At 41.5% G+C, this 19920-nt stretch overlaps 1 protein-coding gene across 1 annotated transcript in view; it reads left to right on the top strand.

Annotated features, from left to right (window-relative positions):
* Positions 1–19920, top strand: part of mtor (mechanistic target of rapamycin kinase) — a 277393-nt gene that overhangs the window by 238000 nt on the left and 19473 nt on the right. The window contains exons 49-53 of the mRNA XM_061985591.2: positions 3621–3743; positions 5861–5943; positions 6019–6091; positions 15615–15689; positions 16238–16373. Of these exons, the coding sequence (XP_061841575.1) occupies positions 3621–3743; positions 5861–5943; positions 6019–6091; positions 15615–15689; positions 16238–16373 (490 nt within the window). The remainder of the gene's footprint in view (positions 1–3620; positions 3744–5860; positions 5944–6018; positions 6092–15614; positions 15690–16237; positions 16374–19920) is intronic.

Below are 19920 nucleotides of genomic sequence, written 5' to 3'. Positions count from 1 at the left end.
GAATGACAAACACATTTCTGGAGAACATCCGCACCGTAACACAACATAAACACAACAGCACAAATACCCAGAATCCCATGCAGCACTAACTCTTCCGGGCTACATTATACACCCCCGCTACCACCACATGAGGAGTGGAGCCCCTGAGGCGGCTGGGTGTCACTGCTGCCAGGGTAAAGCACAACTAGCAAACGTCAACAATTGCACCAATGATGATTATGAAAAAAGTAAAAACTTAGAGAAGGAAAACGAAGATACCAGCTCTTCGAGTATCAAGCTGGAATGTCAGAACAATGCGCACAGAGCTCTCAGGCAGCCTTGAACACATTGACGACTCGCGCAAGACAGCTATCATTGACCGTGAGCTCTAACGACTTAATGTCGACATTGCTGCGCTCCAAGAGACACGTCTTGCTGACTTTGGCTCTCTGTAGAAAAAACACTATACTTTTTTCTAGCAGGGAAAGAGTGCAGAGTAAACCCAGGAATAAGCTGTGGGATTTGCAGTGAAAAACCTTCTGCTTCCCATGATGGACCCACCGACAGGAGGCTCTGAGCTGATTCTTGCAATCCACCTTTCTACCAGCAGCAGACCTGCAAACCTGTTGTGTGCTTATGCCCCGACCCTCTGCGCACCACCAGATTTTAAAAGACAAGTTCTACGAGGAGCTTGACGCGGCTGTCAACACCTTCCCGAAAAATTAGCATCTGCTTCTTCTGGTAGACTTCAATGCCAGGATAGGTTCTGACCACAAATCCTGGCCAGACTGCCTTGGTCACTTTGGAGTGGGGAGCATGAACGAAAATGGACAACGTCTGCTAGAGCTGTGCTGCTACCACAAGCTCTGCATCACGGACACCTTCTTCCAGACTGAGCCTCTGAACCAGGTATCTTGGAGACACCCACAGATCTAAACGTTGGCACCAGCTCGACCTCATCATCACGAGGCGAGAGGCCCTTAACAGCGTGCTTCTCACAAGGACGTTTCACAGTGCTGACTGTGACATGGACCACTCACTAGTCCTCAGCAAGGTCAAGCTTCAACCAAAACAGATCTATCACACCAAGCAGAAGGCCCGTTCACGCATCAATGCCAGCCGTTCTACCAACCTCACCTCCCTTGACCAGCACTTTGTGGACCATCATTCAGGCAAAGTGCTGTGGACAAATGGAAATGTTTAAGTGATACCATCTACGACCAAGCCATTGCCACATAGGAGAAGAGAACGAGAAGAAATGCAGGTTTGAGGCTAGTGCTGCGGTGATGGAGTCAGGTATAGAGGCAAAGCGTACCGCTTTCCTCAAGCACAAGGAAAACCCCTCACAGAGGAACCTTGATGCCTTGGGAAAGGCCAAGAGCGAAGCCCAGCGAATGGCACGTAGCTGTGCCAACAACTACTGGCTTGAGCTCTCCTCAAACATACAAAGGGCCTCGGACACAGGAGATATCAGGAGCATGTATGAGGGGATAAAGCAAGCAACCGGCCCGTCCATCAAGAAAACAGCACCACTCAAAGCCAAGTCTGGTGAAGTCATCACTGACCGCAACGAGCAGGTGGGAAAATGGGCCAAACACCACACGGAGTTATACGCCACTGAGAGCATTGTGTCAGAGGAGGGTCTGAATGGAGTTGCAAACCTGCCTGTTATGGAGGAGCTTGAGATGGAACCCACGCAGGAAGAGCTCAGCAACGCCATTGACAACCTCGCATGCGGCAAGGCCCCAGGTGCTCGCGGGATAACACCTGATGTCATAAAACTTGGGAAACCTTCTTTACTGCCGCACCTTCACGATCTCCTCTGCCTCTGTTGGAAAGATGGAGCCGTCCCCCAGGATCTGCGTGACTCCAAAATTGTCACACTACGAGAAACAAGGGAGACTGTAGTGACTGTAATAATTACCGCGTCATCTCCCTGCTCAACATCGTGGGGAAAGTCTTCGCTCGTGTCGCCCTTGCTAGACTCCACCTCCTTGCAAAATGTGTCTACCCTAAGTCACAATGTGGCTTCAGGGCAGCAAGATCCACATAGGACATGATTTTCACCCTTCGACAGCTGCAGGAGAAGTGCCAGGAACAGAGGAGACCCTTGTATCTCGCCTTTGTCGATCTCACAAAAGCCTTCGACCTTGTCAGCACAGATGGTCTCTTCAAGCTGCTTGCAAAGATCGGCTGCCCCCCAAAACTCCTCGCCGTCATAAGATCATTCCAAGTAAACACACAGGATTCCGTCTGTTGGGAAGGAGATACATCAGAGGCCTTTCCAATCCGCAGCGTAAAGCAGGGCTGCGTTCTTTCGCCAACCCTCTTTGGAGTTTTCTTCTCCCTTGTTCTGTCTGCTGCTTTCGGCACATGTTCTGAAGGTGTCTTCCTACACACAAGAGCTGATGGCAAACTTTTCAACCTCGCCCGTTTGTGCTCCAAGACCAAGGTGACCAGTGTCCTCCTAAGGGAAATGCTTTTTGCTGATGATGCAGCTCTGGCATCCCACACCGAGTCCGGGCTCCAGAGGCTGATGGACAGGCTTTCATCTGCCTGTAAAGAATTTGGTCTCACCATCAGCAATAAGAAGACCGATGTCATGGGCCAAGATGCTGATACTCCACTCTCCATCTCCATCGACAATCAGGCTCTGGAATGTGTCAAGACCTTTACATACTTTGGATCCGCAATTTTCAGCGACTTGTCATTCAACACAGAACTTGCCATCCGTCTTGCGAGAGCCGCCACAAGAGTATGGTCAAACAACTAGCTATCCATGCGCACTAAACTCCAGGTCTACCAAGCCTGTGTCATTAGCACACTGATGTATGGCAGCGAGGCCTGGACCACCTACACCAGACATGAGAAACAGCTGAACAGCTTCAACCTGCGCCGCATCCTGCGAATCTCATGGCAGGACAAAGTTCCCAACACGGAAGTCCTGGAACGTGCTCACTCCACCAGCCTGTTCACCATGCTCAGCCAACGCTGCCTCAGATGTCTTGGCCATGTCCGCAGGATGGACCCCAGCCGGCTCCCCAGAGCTGTCCTGTACACCAAACTGTCAACAGGCTCCAGACCCCTTGGTCGCCCCCGACTGCGTTTCAGGGACGTTTGCAAACGTGACATGAAACAGGCAGGCATCGACCACAACAACTGGGAGGAAGCTGCAAAAGACTGCGATGTTTGGAGGCAGACTGTTGCCACAGGAACCCGCCGTTTCGAGGAGAAGCACACCTCCTTGTTGCAGGCGAGGAGACAAAAGCGGAAACTGCGTGACGCAGCACCCGCTCCTGTGTCAGAACCGTCCCTATACATCTGTGCCAACTGCACCAGAGATGGTCACACCAGAATGGGCTGTACAGCCACAGCCGCCGCTGAAAGAAATAATTACCTCCCCCAGGCGCAACCCATCGTCACCACTGACGGACGGATGCCTATGAGATGAATTAGTGAAAAACATCATCAGCTGTGGCTGTAGGCAACCTCCTTATGTAGTCCTTTATTTACTTCACACTTGTGTTATGTAAAATGCATGTTCCTAAATCATGTGTGTTATCTCTCCTTTCTTTTGTTGATAATCCTTTTCTCTTGTCCATCCTCTTGCTGTGTCTCATGTTGTTTCCCCCCTCTTTCAGATGGCGCCCGACTACGACCACTTGACGCTGATGGAGAAGGTGGAGGTGTTTGAGCACGCAGTCAACAACACGGCCGGAGACGACCTGGCCAAGCTCCTGTGGCTAAAGAGCCCAAGTTCTGAGGTGAGATGCTAACAAGCACGCATACTCAACGAGTGAGCATTGTTACCTCTTTGAAGGCAGACATTTTGATTGCGCTGCAGGTGTACCTAATTAAAGTTCTCCCAATATTTGTCCTCATTGCTATTATTAGGGCCCTGACAGCAAAAGCTGCAAACTGATAAATTGTGACTACATTGCTAACATTAGCATGCTAACTTTTTCGGCCATTTTTGCAGCCGTGCACCCCAGAGTCATATAACCTGGTACTTGACACATGCTAGCTGTTAGCATGCTAAAATTAGCTGGTTAACATTAGCATGCTAACATATAGCATGGGTCAAGAGGCCTGACAATTTCAGTGAACTAGAATCCAGTGTGTCTATTGTAGTCAATCACACCTGAGACATCATAAATTAATAACATCTTTAATCCACATGAGAAAGTAGACAATGCGATAAACTGTTTGGGACACGAGGGGATGGTTCCATCTTTCAGCTGCGCGCTAATGGCACGCTGGCTGGCCATTTCACAGTCACATCCGTAAAGCAATATTTGTAGCCACACACTGCCTATCACCGTCACATCCACGGGAGGAAGGGACCAAGTTTTTTGGTAAATAGAATCACAGCTGACTGTTGGAAAGTTCTCTTGTCGTCTGAGAAGTGTTGTATCCCAAATAGCTGCAATCGCCCGTTGCCTTCTCTTAAGGTATTCATGTGTGGTTTCCACAAGTGTCTGTACATGGAGAAGAAGGAGAAACACGACATGTCTGGATGATCCGCCTCCGGCTTTGTTATGAAGCTGGCTGTGGCGTGTTCTTTCTATGTCACTTCCTGTGTGGGGCGTGGACTTTATGGCGTCACTTCCTGTGTGGGCGGGGTCTTTCTGGCGTCACTTCCTCTCCGAACTCGCTTTGTAAACGATCAATGAGTCCATACAAAGCTAAGTGCCGGAGATTCAAGAACTACACGGCTGACTTACCCTTGTCAAAATGTGTCCGAGGAGGGCGACCTTAAACCAGAGCTGGGCAAATATTTTGACTCAGGGGCCACATTGAGAGAAAAAAATGTGTCTGGGGGGGCCAAGGTGCATGTGTGTACAAATGACATACAGTATACACATTTAGCTGTAAAAGTCTGCTGTACAGTATGTGTGTTTGGGTCTCTTTTTTTCAGGAACACTATTACCAAAGGTCACAATGTCCGATAGAGTTTAAAAACGTTATGACAGACGACCTAAAAAAACCGGAATGGAATTTTACAGTTTTTTACTGAATGAGACACCCAAAATGTACATGAAAATAAAGAAAGTGAAATTTATAACATTAACTATGAACAGTAAAACACTGAATATTAACATATGAACATCACTCCTCTTTTACTTCTCAGACCAGCTCCTCGATAGTTGTGTATCTTTTACAATCAAGCAAAACACAACAAAAATGTAAAAAACAGCAAAATATGAATGCAAAGTGGAATAAACACCTACAATATGATATATTATCAGGTAAAAATCTGCTTCCGCATCTGTTTCTGACACATGCGTTTCGGGCTGGCTGCTCTGAAAACAAACCCCGCCCACTCTGGCTTGTTCCTCGTCTGAGCTGCTGTGACCTAGATTACCTTAATAACTCCTATAACGCCCAAAAGCACAGATATCCATCATTGAAATACTTTCTATAGTTCAAGACTTACGCTAATTTAAGAACAGCACTGCATGTCATAATGGCGGCTACAGTATTGATGTTAAACGTCTAAAAAAAATTATGTAGAATGTCCGGTGGGCCGGACTGAAAATCATAACGGGCCGCATGTGGCCCACGGGCCGTATTTTGCCCAGGTCTGCCTTAAACGCTGCTTTAGTGTGGCTGACACGGGGCTTAGGCTAAATAATTATTCCTTGAAGGGGTTAAACCACTTAGACATGGCCTTAGAGTCATATGCTAAGTGGCCAAGTGTGATGGGTCAAATGCAGAGAATAATTTCGCCACACCTAGTGTGTGTGTGACAATCATGGCTACTTTAACTTTAACTTTAATATGCCTTGGTACTTGACAAATGCTAACTGTTAACGTGCTAACTTGGTGGTGGTGTGTCGGAACATGTGTGTGAGGGGTCTGATGATGAATTGTCCTGCAGGTGTGGTTTGACAGGAGGACCAACTACACTCGCTCCCTGGCTGTGATGTCCATGGTGGGCTACATCCTGGGCCTGGGCGACAGGTGGGCTTCGTGTCACGGTATGGACACCTGAGGACCGACTTGACCCCTAACCATGATGCTTCCTCTTCCTCCCAGGCATCCTTCCAACTTGATGCTGGATCGCCTCAGCGGGAAAATCCTCCATATTGACTTTGGAGATTGTTTTGAGGTGGGCAACCTTTCCTCATGCTGTAAAGCAGGCGTGTCCAAAGTGCGGCCCCGGGGCCACTTTTTTAACGTCACAATCTAAAAATACTATGGAAAAAAGTGGACTAAAAGAGCAAACAGGTGAAAAGTAACGAGAACATGTTGCAATGTTGACTAATAATACAAAGCTGCCATGCAGCACGTTTTTTTTTCTTTGAAACTGTCATTCTTAAAAATAATAATGAATCAAAATCAATGTTATGAATTATTGACATATTTAAGGCTCCAATTACTTCACATCAAATATTACACTTTGAAATATTTTGTCAGGAAAATATTGCATATTTTGTGTGTTTGACAAAAACGGCATGAAACAAACAAAACAAAAAAACATAGAATTATTAAAACTAAATTGATAGATTTGACTTTTTGACACTTTTATAAGTGGGGCCCTCAATAGATAATAATAAATCACAATCAATGTTATAAATTATCAGTGTGTGAATGAGTATGTGTTAATGGGTGATGTAGATTCCTAATTAAGCCTTTAGCTTGACGCTCCTCTACTTTCTCCTGCTCCGCTTGCTGCGGCGACAATAAACAAAACTCCAGACGCTCCTCTTCGTTTTGTATCGTTTACTTGTCACTTAATTATTCAAAAACGTAAAACAATAACGATGTGGGAACAAATGAATGGCAAAATAAAGAAAGTTTGTTACAGTAGGTGTTAGAAAAAGCAAGACTAAGAAAAAGTAAGAGTGAGGTCAAAAGACTGTGTGGCTCAATTCCCCCGCACCTGACTGCCCTTACCCATAATGCACTGTGTCCAAAAACCGACCTACCACACAGATCCTTCCGCCATATATGCAATTTACACAGTTACGTCATCAAACTATTTAGACAAATGTAATAATTATTCTAAGCATGCAAATATATACATTTTCGTATTATGCAAATAAATAGTCCCATTTTGGCTGAATAAACATAAAGCACCTTCCATAAAAATGTAAATTAACTTAAACAGCATTTAGGCTCCTACATTACCGGCCCCTAATTGTTATCAATGTCCTTGAAACAATTACTTAAACATGTTAACTCAAATTCAAGGTGCCTAAATAACCTTAATACTTCTCAAAGAAGCTTGCAGTCCTTTGCCCCATTCCACTCGAGGTCTTTGCTTCGTTTCCAGACTTTAATTATCTTCTGCTTCTTGAAGAAGACATAGCTTTGTAATAGGGCGACGAAGCTCGTTAGTCTTAGTTTTCACTTGAACTTGACGAACAAGTCCGTCTCCACCAGGAAAAGTCTCTAGAATTCTTCCAAGTGGCCAGGAATTTCTGGGTGAAGTATCGTCCACGATCAGCACCACGTCTCCAACACGAAAGTTTCTTCTAGGTGAAGACCATCGCTGACGTTCTTGAAGTTGCGCTAGGTATTCCTTACACCAGCGTTTCCAGAAGATATCCGCAAGGTATTGTACTTGTCTCCATCTGCGACTTGCATATTGGTCGCACGGATGAAACACTCCTGGAGGTAGCTCAGGTTTGACCTTCAGCAATAACAGATGGTTGGGTGTGAGAGCCTCCAAGTCGTTGAGGTCTGAGGATGTCTTTGTGATGGGTCTGCCGTTTATGACTGCTTCGGCTTCACAAAACAAGGTATAAAGACCCTCTTCATCCAAAACTTGTTCCTTTACGGTAACACTCAATATTTTTCTCACTGAACGGATTAGCCGCTCCCAGCTTCCTCCATGGTGAGATCCTGCTGGTGGATTGAAATGCCACTGGATACCTCTTTGTAGCAAGTGTTCATAAATCTTCTTGGTATTCCATTCTTTGATTGATTTCCTCATTTCGCTGTCAGCTGACCGAAAGTTGGTTCCGTTGTCGGAATACATCTCTTTGACTTGTCCTCTTCTGGCGAGAAATCTTCTGATTGCATTAAGGCATGCATCGGTGTCGAGTGAGGATGCGACTTCCCGATGTACGGCTCTTAAAGCAAGACACGTGAAGATGACGCCATATCTCTTTGCATGTCCTCTTCCCCTCTTCACTTGGAACGGACCAAAGTAGTCCACACCGACTCTTGTGAAAAGTGGATCGTCAGGTAGGACCCTGCATGTTGGTAGATCTGCCATGAGTTGCTTTCCAGCGGCTCCGTGGAGTCTTTTACAGATGACACACCTGGACAAAAACCTTCTGATGGCTCCAATGGCTCCGGGTATCCAAAATTTCTGTCATAGATTGGCCATCATGTGATTCCTTCCGGCGTGAGCTGTTAGGTCATGAATATGTCTCAACACAAGCCTTGTGATGTGTGAATCCTTAGGCAATATGGCTTGCTGCTTGGAGTAGTTAGGCATTGCTATACGGCTCAACCTTCCACCAACTCTCATAACTCCATCTTGAAGAATTGGATTTAACTTGAAAAGTGAACTACTTTTCTTTACTCTTTGATTTTTCTCCAGCATCGCCCAATCTTCTTTGAAATTTTGTCTTTGACAGAACTTCACAATTTCTGTTTCTGCTCTAGTCATGTCATCACAAGTCAGACACTTTCCTTCGACATCTCTCTTGAATTCAAGCATCTTACTTTCTTCTCCTGATGTTCTTAGTTCGTTACTTTTTTCCTTCAGCTCTTTCAGCAGATCTTTGAGTTTTAGAAACCAGGCAACAGCACGCTTCAATGCTGTCCAAGAGGAATAATGGTTCATCCACTGATCCACAAAATCTTTGGCTTCTTGTGTCTGAATGACGTATACATGAGTCACTCTTTTGACCTCTAGGTCGTCTATATCCAGCATTCCAGGATCTGGATTTTTAGGCCACTGGTCTTGTGAGCTGAGCAAGAAACTTGGTCCTGAGAGCCAGCTCTCATTTTTCAAAAATGCTTCCACGGTCTGTCCTCTTGAGACGTGATCAGCGGGATTCAGAGTGGTGTTAACATATCTCCACTGAGATGTCTGAGAGTGCTCCAGGATTGCCGCGACCCTGTTTGCAACAAACGTCTTGAATCGGGTACACTCACTGTTTAAGTACTTGAGCACCGCCGTGCTATCTGTCCAAAAGATAGACTCCTGAATCTCCAGTTCAAGCTCTTTTCTCAGAAGCTTATCCATCTTTATAGCAACTGTGGCTGCAGTCAATTCCATTCGAGGAATAGTCGGAGACTTTAGGGGCGCCACCCTTGTCTTTGCCATGATCAAGGTGGATTGAGCTTCACCTGTTGAAAAGCGCGTCAGCAAGTAGCTTGTGGTTCCGTAGGCATCTTCACTTGCGTCAGCAAAGTGATGAAGCTGCGCAAAGGCTGGCACACCAAACTGCTTTAACTTGATGCATCTGTCAACTCCAAAATGTTCAAGCTGTGACAGACTTGAGATCCACTTTTTCCATCTCTCAATCACTGTGTCTGTCAGGTCTTGATCCCAACTATATTTCTGCCGACATAGATCTTGCAGAATTCTTTTAGCAGGCAATATTACTGGAGCCAGAAAGCCCAAAGGATCAAAAATTGAACTTACTATGGAAAGCAATCCTCTCCGAGTGTATGGTCTATCTTTAAGGTTGATCTTGAACTTGAATTGGTCTGATTCGGCACACCACTGGATGCCTAATGTTCTCTCCACTGGCAGGTAATCATCATCCAAGTCCAGATCTTGAAAACCCTGTGCTTTTTCCTTTTCTGGGATCGAGTTAAGCAACTTCCTGTTGTTGCTTGACCATTTTGTCAGCCGAAATCCTCCTTTTGCCAACATTTTTCTCAACTCGGCACACAGGGTAATGGCTGTATCTTCATCAGCAACTGACTTAAGACAGTCATCCACATAAAAATTATTGTTGACAGACCTTGCTGTTTCCTGTCCAAACTCGTCCGCAAAGTCTGTTGCACATTTTTGAAGTGCAAAGGTTGCAACACTTGGTGATGATGTTGCGCCGAAAATGTGAACCAACATCTTGTGTTCAACGAGATCCAGCTCGTAGTTTCCATCAGGCCACCAGAGAAATCTCAGGAGATCAGTGTCTTCGTCGCTTACTCCAACCTGATGGAACATGGCTTCCACGTCCGCCATAACCGCCACAGACTCCTGGCGAAATCTTATAAGGACCCCTATTAGTGAGCTGATGAGGTCAGGTCCCTGCAGAAGCTGTTGGTTTAGTGAAGTACCTTGAAAGCTTGCGCCGCAGTCGAAGACAACGCGCAACTTCTGTTTGGTTGGATGTCTTACTCCATGGAGAGGCAGATACCATGTTCGCCCCTCAGCAGGTTTGCGCTCTTCACCTTCAAGCTTTACTGCATAACCTTTTCTTAAAAGGTCATCCATGAACGCCGCGTACTCTTGGTAAAACTTGACGTCTCTGGAAAATTTCTTCCGTAGGTTCAGTGCACGTTGCTCTGCAATTGCCCTGTTATTTGGCATACACAAAGGATTCTTCCTCACTGGAAGGCAAACATTGTAGTGGCCATCTTTAATTACTGCAGTTTGAGACACCATACTGATAAACTGATGGTCATCCTTGGACATCTCAATGTTTTCTTTTTGTCCAGCATCAGGAAAGTCGTGCTTGAACTGCAGCTGCCAAAGCTCCTCAAGCTTCACCACTGAGATTCTGTTTGCAGTAATTCCTGTCAATTTGTCCACTGCAGTTCTGTCACTTCCACCTCCGAGTGGTCCATTTACTGTCCAACCTAGCATTGTTCTCACAGCGTATGGTCCATTATCCACACTTTTAACCACTTGCAGTGGCTCCATCGCTTTGGGAACGTTTACTCCGATGAGTAATCCAATCTTGGCTTTAATATTAGGTATTCTCACCTCCTTTAGGTGTGGCCATCTGTCAATATCCTCTTGTCGGGGAATATTGTCCTTAGAGACAGGAATGTCTTTCTGTGTATAAACTTCCTTTAGTTCCACAAACTCTTTTCCGTCCAAGCTGCTGATTTCCAAGCTAGTCACGATGCTTGTGTTCACGACTGTGTCGTTTCCAATTGTTCGCAGCGAGATGCTTACATTGCGTCCACTCACATTCAGTTGGTTTATCAGTGACTCTGTGGCAAAAGTAGCTGAACTACCTGGGTCCAGAAATGCATACGTGATCACTGTCTTGGTTCCTTTTTGTGCCTTTATGTACACGGGAAGGATCGAAAGAACACAATCTTCTCTACCGGCCCCAGTGACACCACAGGTTTCAGTTGTTTGTACAAGGGCACTTGATATTGCTTGCTGTTCAAAATTGTCCTTTGTGCTTTCTTCTCTGGAGTCTTTATGACCAATGTGTAATAATGTGGGATGCTGTCTAAAGCATTCTTGACATTGAAGTTTTTGTTTGCAACTACTACTCATATGTCCATGCTTTAAACATGCAAAACATACACCTTTGCTTCTCAAGAAGTCAATCTTGTCTTTGTGTAGCTTGCTCTTGAATTCCTTGCAAACTGTAAGGCTGTGTTGCTCTCCGTTACAATAAACACAAGGTTTTCCAATAAAGTCCACCGAAACTGTGCGTGTTTTTGTTATGATGTGGTTATCATTTTCTGTCTTGGGGGGCACAACGACTGTTGTAAACACCTTTTTTGGTTTGAGGGTTTCTACATATTGTGGTTTTATTTTCTGTCTCACAGAATCTTTCGTGTTCATGGTGGTTTCTTTTATGTTCCCATAAAGCGGATTCAAAAGATACTTGACTTGCCGGTTTACAAAGTCCACAAAATCCTTAAACTTAACTCTTGTCTTTGTTCTTTCTTGCAAGTCGCATGCAAACTTCCTCCAAGGTTCCCTGAGTTTATAGGGAAGTTTGTTTGTCAGTGCCTTTATATTAGCTGTGTTGTCCAAGTCCTCCATGTAGTTAATGTCTGTCGTTGTGTTAGAGCAGCCTGTGAGGAATAATGCGAAGGACTGAAGGGCAACACCGTCTTCTGGCTTGATTGTTGGCCACTCCATGGCTTCTGTTATGTAGGCTTCTGCTATCTTAAAGTCATCACCAAAAAACTCCTTTAACATTTGTTTTGCTTTAGTGTAGCCTGTTGATGATTCCATATGGATGCAGCTCTTAACCAACTCATGTGGTTGTCCACTTGTATACTGTAACAAAAATTGAAGACGATCCCGGTTGTCACTAGTGCGGCTTTCAATTCCATGTTCTATGGCCCCAATAAAGGATTTGTATTCCAGGGGTTCACCCTTGAATGTTGGAATGGGAAGATCTGGAAGTAGAGATGCCTTGTGACTCTTCACGAGATACTCTGTGACGTTGGCTTGCTGAGAAATTGCTTGGCAAAGCCCATCAAGTGTTAGTGGCTGTTCTTTAATTTCAGTCTTTGGTGCAAATGTAGTCATTTGAATAGCTGTGGGAGGAGCATCATATTTAATGCTGTGTGTTGGTAAGGTGGGTGGTGGTACTTGTGTGTTAGGACTAGTAAGTCTTCTACCATCCTTCTCGTCAGCTGTATTGATACCGTCTTCTTCTTGTGTGTTTTCGTAGTTTTGTAAAACCTCCATTTTAGCGTCACATTCAGCAAGTGCAGTTTGCATTGCATGCATTTCCTTTCGAGCTTTTATTGCAGCTTCTTCCTGTTCTATGGCCAGCTTTTCTTGTAAAGCTGCCGCCTTTGCTTTCAATGATGCACGCTCCATTTCCGCCTTTAATCTGACAGAAGAATATGAAGAACGTGAACTTCCGCTTCGTGATTCAGTTTTACTTTGACTTCTAGCGGTCCGCTTTGTTGATGTAGAGCGACTATCTGCAGGTGACACTTGTCTATTGCATTCTTCCGCTTGCTCAACACGCTTTAAAACATCTTTCATCCACTCCTCACATTTCCAGAAAAAGTCCTCCATCATTTTATTTTTTGGATTAAACCAGTTGTTTTGATCTTCCACAAACTCCTCCTCAGACATGAATTTCTGAACATCAGAATTAAGATTCAAAAATTCTTGCTGCAATCCACTAAAGTCCACACGAAGCTGATTTTTTACAGCGTCCACATTAGCATCCTCATCCATTAAGTGCTCAATCTGCGTCATCAAGCAGGTCAATTGAGCAAGTGCGCTCCTGCGTGCCTGCATCTTTCTCGCCTTGTGCTCTTCTACAGCCTTCTCGGTCATTTTTACTGTCCTTTTTCCACTGTCTTGTGCATCGATAACAAGCCAATATTTCCACAACGAGTCAATAAAAAATGCCGATGTGCAGCTGCGTTGCACCCGGACGAGCTTCTCTCTCTCTTTCTCTTTCAAGCAGCGTGCACTCACGTACCTGCTCGCGTCCTCTTGCAGGCTTGTTCCTCTGTTCCTTTCCAGTCAGGTGGTTCCACGTTCCTCTTAATCCACAAAGAGCAAGTTTTTTGACTAAAATGTAGATTCCTAATTAAGCCTTTAGCTTGACGCTCCTCTACTTTCTCCTGCTCTGCTTGCTGCGGCGACAATAAACAAAACTCCAGACGCTCCTCTTCGTTTTGTATCGTTTACTTGTCACTTAATTATTCAAAAACGTAAAACAATAACGATGTGGGAACAAATGAATGGCAAAATAAAGAAAGTTTGTTACAGTAGGTGTTAGAAAAAGCAAGACTAAGAAAAAGTAAGAGTGAGGTCAAAAAACTGTGTGGCTCAATTCCCCCGCACCTGACTGCCCTTACCCATAATGCACTGTGTCCAAAAACCGACCTACCACACAGATCCTTCCGCCATATATGCAATTTACACAGTTACGTCATCAAATTATTTAGACAAATGTAGTAATTATTCTAAGCATGCAAATATATACATTTTCGTATTATGCAAATAAATAGTCCCATTTTGGCTGAATAAACATAAAGCACCTTCCATAAAAATGTAAATTAACTTAAACAGCATTTAGGCTCCTACAGGTGAATTTGGAAATAGTGTTAAAGCGCTTCGAGTTCCTTAAAAAAAAAGGTAGAAAAGCGCTATACAAGTACAACCCATTTACCATTTACCATTTATTATTGACCTTTTCACACATCAAATATTCCAATTAAAAAAATTTGGTGGGGAAATATTGCATATTTTCTGTTTTGGCCATCAAAAGACAAAAACGGCATAAAACAAACAAACTACAAAATAACAATTTATAATTGATAAATCTGACTTATTTTTAACACTTTTGTAAGTGGGGCCCTCAAAAAAAAAAAAAAATCAAAATCAATGTTATAAATTATTATTGACCTATTCACACATCAAATATTCCACTTTGAAATATTTCTTAAAGAAAAATGTGCATATTTTTTGTGTTTACAGAATTTACTTTGAAAAAACTGCATAAAACAGCCAACAAAAAAACATAAAATTATAAAAACTTATAATCGACAGATAGATCTGAAGTTGATCTTGAGATTTAAGCCTTGTTATTTTTAAAATGTTTATGTGTGGGACCCTTTTGGATCCCTGGAATTTTAGTGGGACTTAAGAAAACAAACTTTTTTTAACTGTCATCGCTCAAAAAATAATAATGAATCATAGTCAATGTTGTTATGAATTATTGACATATTCAAGGTTATAATTTTTTACAGAAAGGGTTCTACTAGAAATATTTTGTCGTGAAAATATTGCATATTTTGTGTTTTTGACAAAAACAACATAAAACAAACAATATAACATAAAATCATAAAAACTTATAATTGATAGATCCTACTCATTTTTAACACTTTTATAAGTTGGGCCCTCAATAAATAATAATAAATCAAAATCAATGTTGTTATGAATTATTGACCTTACACATCAAATGTTCCACTTTAAAATATTTTTTGAGAAAAATATTGCATACTTTTTGTGTTTGTCATATAAAAAACAAAATTTACTTTGAAAAAAAACGTACATAAAACAGACAACAAAAAACATGATAAAAACTTATAATCGACAGATAGATCTGAAGTTGATCTAGAGATTTAAGCCTTGTTATTTTTAAAAAATGTATATGTGGGACCTTTTTGGATCCCTGGGATTTTTTTTTCACTGTCTTTGCTCAAAAATAATAATGAATCAAAATCAAAGTTATTAATTATTGACATATGTAATTACTTCACATCAACTATTACACTTTGAATGTTTTTTGGGGAAAATATTGCTTATTTTGCCATACAAAAAACTGGGTTTTGACAAAAAAGGCACAAAAATAAAAAAATAAAAAACGTTATATCAACATGATAGACCTGAAGTTGATTTATTGATTTAAGCTTTGCATAATAATAAAAAATAAAATGGTATGTCTTACTTTTAATAATTTTATGATTAGACATTTCTGGGACCAACTTGAGGGGAGCTCTAAAGATGTAAAAATGAATATATTATATTAGTTTTGAAAATGACAAATATCAAAATGGACCCCGCATGCTTTGATTCTTTGAGTGTGGACCTCAGTGAAAAAGTTTGGACACCCCTGCTGTACAATAAATGCTCCGATTAACCTTCATGGCGTCAAATGGAAAAACACATTAGCGGCTGTGGCCGTGGGCAACCTCCTGGTGTCGTTTTGTTTTCATCACAATGACGACAGCTGATATGCTGAATGGTTATTTGCTTGACTGAGCAGGTGGCCATGACCAGAGAGAAGTTCCCTGAGAAGATCCCCTTCAGGCTGACCAGGATGCTGACCAACGCCATGGAGGTACTTGACTCATGTCTGTGAACACATGAAACTTTGTAAACGTGTGTGTCCATGGTGAGAACATGAACCATTACAAAAGTGTGTAACTGTGTGTGTCTAAGATGATATGAAATATTACAAAAGTGTGTGTGTTACAAAGGTGACAACTTGAAACATTACAAAAGTGTGTGTGTGTGTGTGTGTGTGTGTGTGTGTGTGTGTGTGTGTGTGTGTGTGTGTGTGTGTGTGTGTGTGTGTGTGTGTGTGTTACAAAGGTGACAACATGAAACATTACAAGTGTGTGTGTTACAAAGGTGACAACATGAAACATGACAAAAGTGTGTGTGTGTGTGTTACAAAGGTGACAACATGAAACATGACAAAAATGTGGGTGTGTGTGTTTTACAGGTGACAACATGAAACATTAAATAAGTGTGTGTGTGTGTGTGTGTGTGTGTGTGTGTGTGTGTGTGTGTGTGTGTGTGTGTGTGTGTGTGTGTGTGTGTGTGTGTGTGTGTGTTACAAAGGTGACAACATGAAATAAGTGTGTGTGTGTGTGTGTGTTACAGGTGACAGGACTGGATGGCAACTATCGCATCACATGTCACACAGTGATGGAGGTGCTGAGGGAGCACAGAGACAGTGTCATGGCCGTGCTGGAGGCCTTCGTCTACGACCCTCTGCTCAACTGGAGACTCATGGACAGTAAGGACTTCTTTAAAACACCTGTAGGACAACTTTTACCACACCTATAGGACACCTTTTACCACACCTGTAGGACACATTTAAGACACCTTGTAAAACACCTTTTAGGACTCCTTTAAAACACATTTAGGACACTTTTTAGGACACCTTTAGAACACATTTAGGATACCTTTAGGACACATTTAGAACACCTTTAGAACACATTTAGGATACCTATAAGACACGTTTAGGACACATTTAGAACACCTTTAGGACACATTTTAGAACACCTTTAGGACACATTTTTAGAACACCTTCAGGACACATTTTAGAACACCTTTAGGACACATTTAAAACACATTTAGAACACCTTTAGGACACCTTTAGGACACATTTGAAACATCTATAGGAAACATTTAAAACATCTGTAGGACACCTTTTAGGACTCCTTTAAAACACCTATTAGGACATCCCTTTAAAACACCTTTTAGACAAACTTTAGGACACATTTTAGAACACCTTTAGGACACATTTAAAACACCTTTAGGACACATTTTAGAACACCTTTAGGACACATTTTAGAACACCTTTAGGACACATTTAGGACACATTTTAGAACATCTTTAGGACACATTAAAAACACATTTAGGACACATTTAAAACACCTTTAAGACAACTTTAGAACACCTTTAGGAGACATTTAGAATACCTTTAGGACACATTTTAGAACACCTTTAGGACACATTTAGAACACCTTTAAGACACATTTTAGAACACCTTTAGGACACATTTAAAACACCTTTAGGACACATTTAGAATACCTTTAGGACACATTTTAGAACACCTTTAGGACACATTTAGAACACCTTTAGGAGACATTTAGAACACCTTTAGGAGACATTTAGAATACCTTTAGGGCACATTTATAATACCTTTAGGACACATTTTAGAACACCTTTAGGACACATTTTTTGAACACCTTCAGAACACATTTTAGAACACCTTTAGGACACATTTAAAACACATTTAGGACACCTTTAGGACACATTTAGAACACCTTTAGGACACATTTGAAACATCTATAGGAAACATTTAAAACATCTGTAGGACACCTTTTAGGACTCCTTTAAGAAACCTATTAGGACATCCCTTTAAAACACCTTTTAGACAAACTTTAGGACACATTTTAGAACACCTTTAGGAGACATTTAGAATACCTTTAGGACACATTTTAGAACACCTTTGGGACACATTTAGAACACCTTTAAGACACATTTTAGAACACCTTTAGGACACATTTAAAACACCTTTAGGACACATTTTAGAACACCTTTAGGAGACATTTAGAACACCTTTAGGAGACATTTAGAATACCTTTAGGACACATTTAGAATACCTTTAGGACGCATTTTAGAACACATTTAGGACACATTTTAGAACACCTTTAGGACACATTTAGAATACCTTTAGCACACATTTAGGACACCTTTAGGACACATTTTTAGAACACCTTTAGGACACATTTAGAACACCTCTAGGACACATTTGAAACATCTATAGGACACATTTAAAACATCTGTAGGACACCTTTTAGGACTCATTTAAAACACCTATTAGGACATCCCTTTAAAACACCTTTTAGACAAACTTTAGGACACATTTTAGAACACTTTTAGGACACATTTTAGAACACCTTTAGGAAACATTTAGAACACTTTCAGGACACATTTAGAATACCTTTAGGACACATTTTAGAACACCTTTAGGACACATTTAGAACACCTTTAGGACACATTTAAAACACATTTAGAACACCTTTAAGACACATTTGAAACACCTTTAGGACAAATTTAGAACACTTTTAGGACACATTTAGAATACCTTTAAGACACCTTTAGAACACCTCTAGGACAAATTTAGAATACCTTTAGGACACATTTTAGAACACCTTTAGGACACATTTTTTGAACACCTTCAGGACACATTTTAGAACACCTTTAGGACACATTTAAAACACATTTAGGACACCTTTAGGACACATTTAGAACACCTTTAGGACACATTTGAAACATCTATAGGAAACATTTAAAACATCTGTAGGACACCTTTTAGGACTCCTTTAAGAAACCTATTAGGACATCCCTTTAAAACACCTTTTAGACAAACTTTAGGACACATTTTAGAACACCTTTAGGAGACATTTAGAATACCTTTAGGACACATTTTAGAACACCTTTGGGACACATTTAGAACACCTTTAAGACACATTTTAGAACACCTTTAGGACACATTTAAAACACCTTTAAGACACATTTTAGAACACCTTTAGGAGACATTTAGAACACCTTTAGGAGACATTTAGAATACCTTTAGGACACATTTAGAATACCTTTAGGACGCATTTTAGAACACATTTAGGACACATTTTAGAACACCTTTAGGACACATTTAGAATACCTTTAGCACACATTTAGGACACCTTTAGGACACATTTTTAGAACACCTTTAGGACACATTTAGAACACCTCTAGGACACATTTGAAACATCTATAGGACACATTTAAAACATCTGTAGGACACCTTTTAGGACTCATTTAAAACACCTATTAGGACATCCCTTTAAAACACCTTTTAGACAAACTTTAGGACACATTTTAGAACACTTTTAGGACACATTTTAGAACACCTTTAGGAAACATTTAGAACACTTTCAGGACACATTTAGAATACCTTTAGGACACATTTTAGAACACCTTTAGGACACATTTAGAACACCTTTAGGACACATTTAAAACACATTTAGAACACCTTTAAGACACATTTGAAACACCTTTAGGACAAATTTAGAACACTTTTAGGACACATTTAGAATACCTTTAAGACACCTTTAGAACACCTCTAGGACAAATTTAGAATACCTTTAGGACACATTTAGAACACCTTTAAGACACATTTTAGAACACCTTTAGGACACATTTAGAACACATTTAGGACACATTTAGAACACCTCTAGGACACATTTGAAACATCTATAGGACTCATTTAAAACACCTATTAGGACATCCCTTTAAAACACCTTTTAGACAAACTTTAGGACACATTTTAGAACACTTTTAGGACACATTTTAGAACACATTTAGGAAGCATTTAGAACACTTTTAGGACACATTTAGAATACCTTTAGGACACATTTTAGAACACCTTTAGGACACATTTAGAACACCTTTCGGACACATTTAGAATACCTTTAGGACACATTTAAAACACATTTAGAACACCTTTAAGACACATTTGAAACATCTGTAGGACACATTTAAAACACATTTAGAACACCTTTAAGACACATTTGAAACACCTTTAGGACAAATTTAGAACACTTTTAGGACACATTTAGAATACCTTTAAGACACCTTTAGAACACCTCTAGGACAAATTTAGAATACCTTTAGGACACATTTTAGAACACCTTTAGGACACATTTAGAACACCTTTAAGACACATTTTAGAACACCTTTAGGACACATTTAGAACACCTTTAGGACACATTTAGAACACATTTTAGAACACC

The sequence above is a fragment of the Nerophis lumbriciformis genome, linkage group LG23, assembly GCF_033978685.3.
Source record: "Nerophis lumbriciformis linkage group LG23, RoL_Nlum_v2.1, whole genome shotgun sequence".
In the NCBI taxonomy this organism is placed as follows: domain Eukaryota; kingdom Metazoa; phylum Chordata; class Actinopteri; order Syngnathiformes; family Syngnathidae; genus Nerophis; species Nerophis lumbriciformis.
This window is presented reverse-complemented; position numbering and strand designations above follow the sequence as displayed.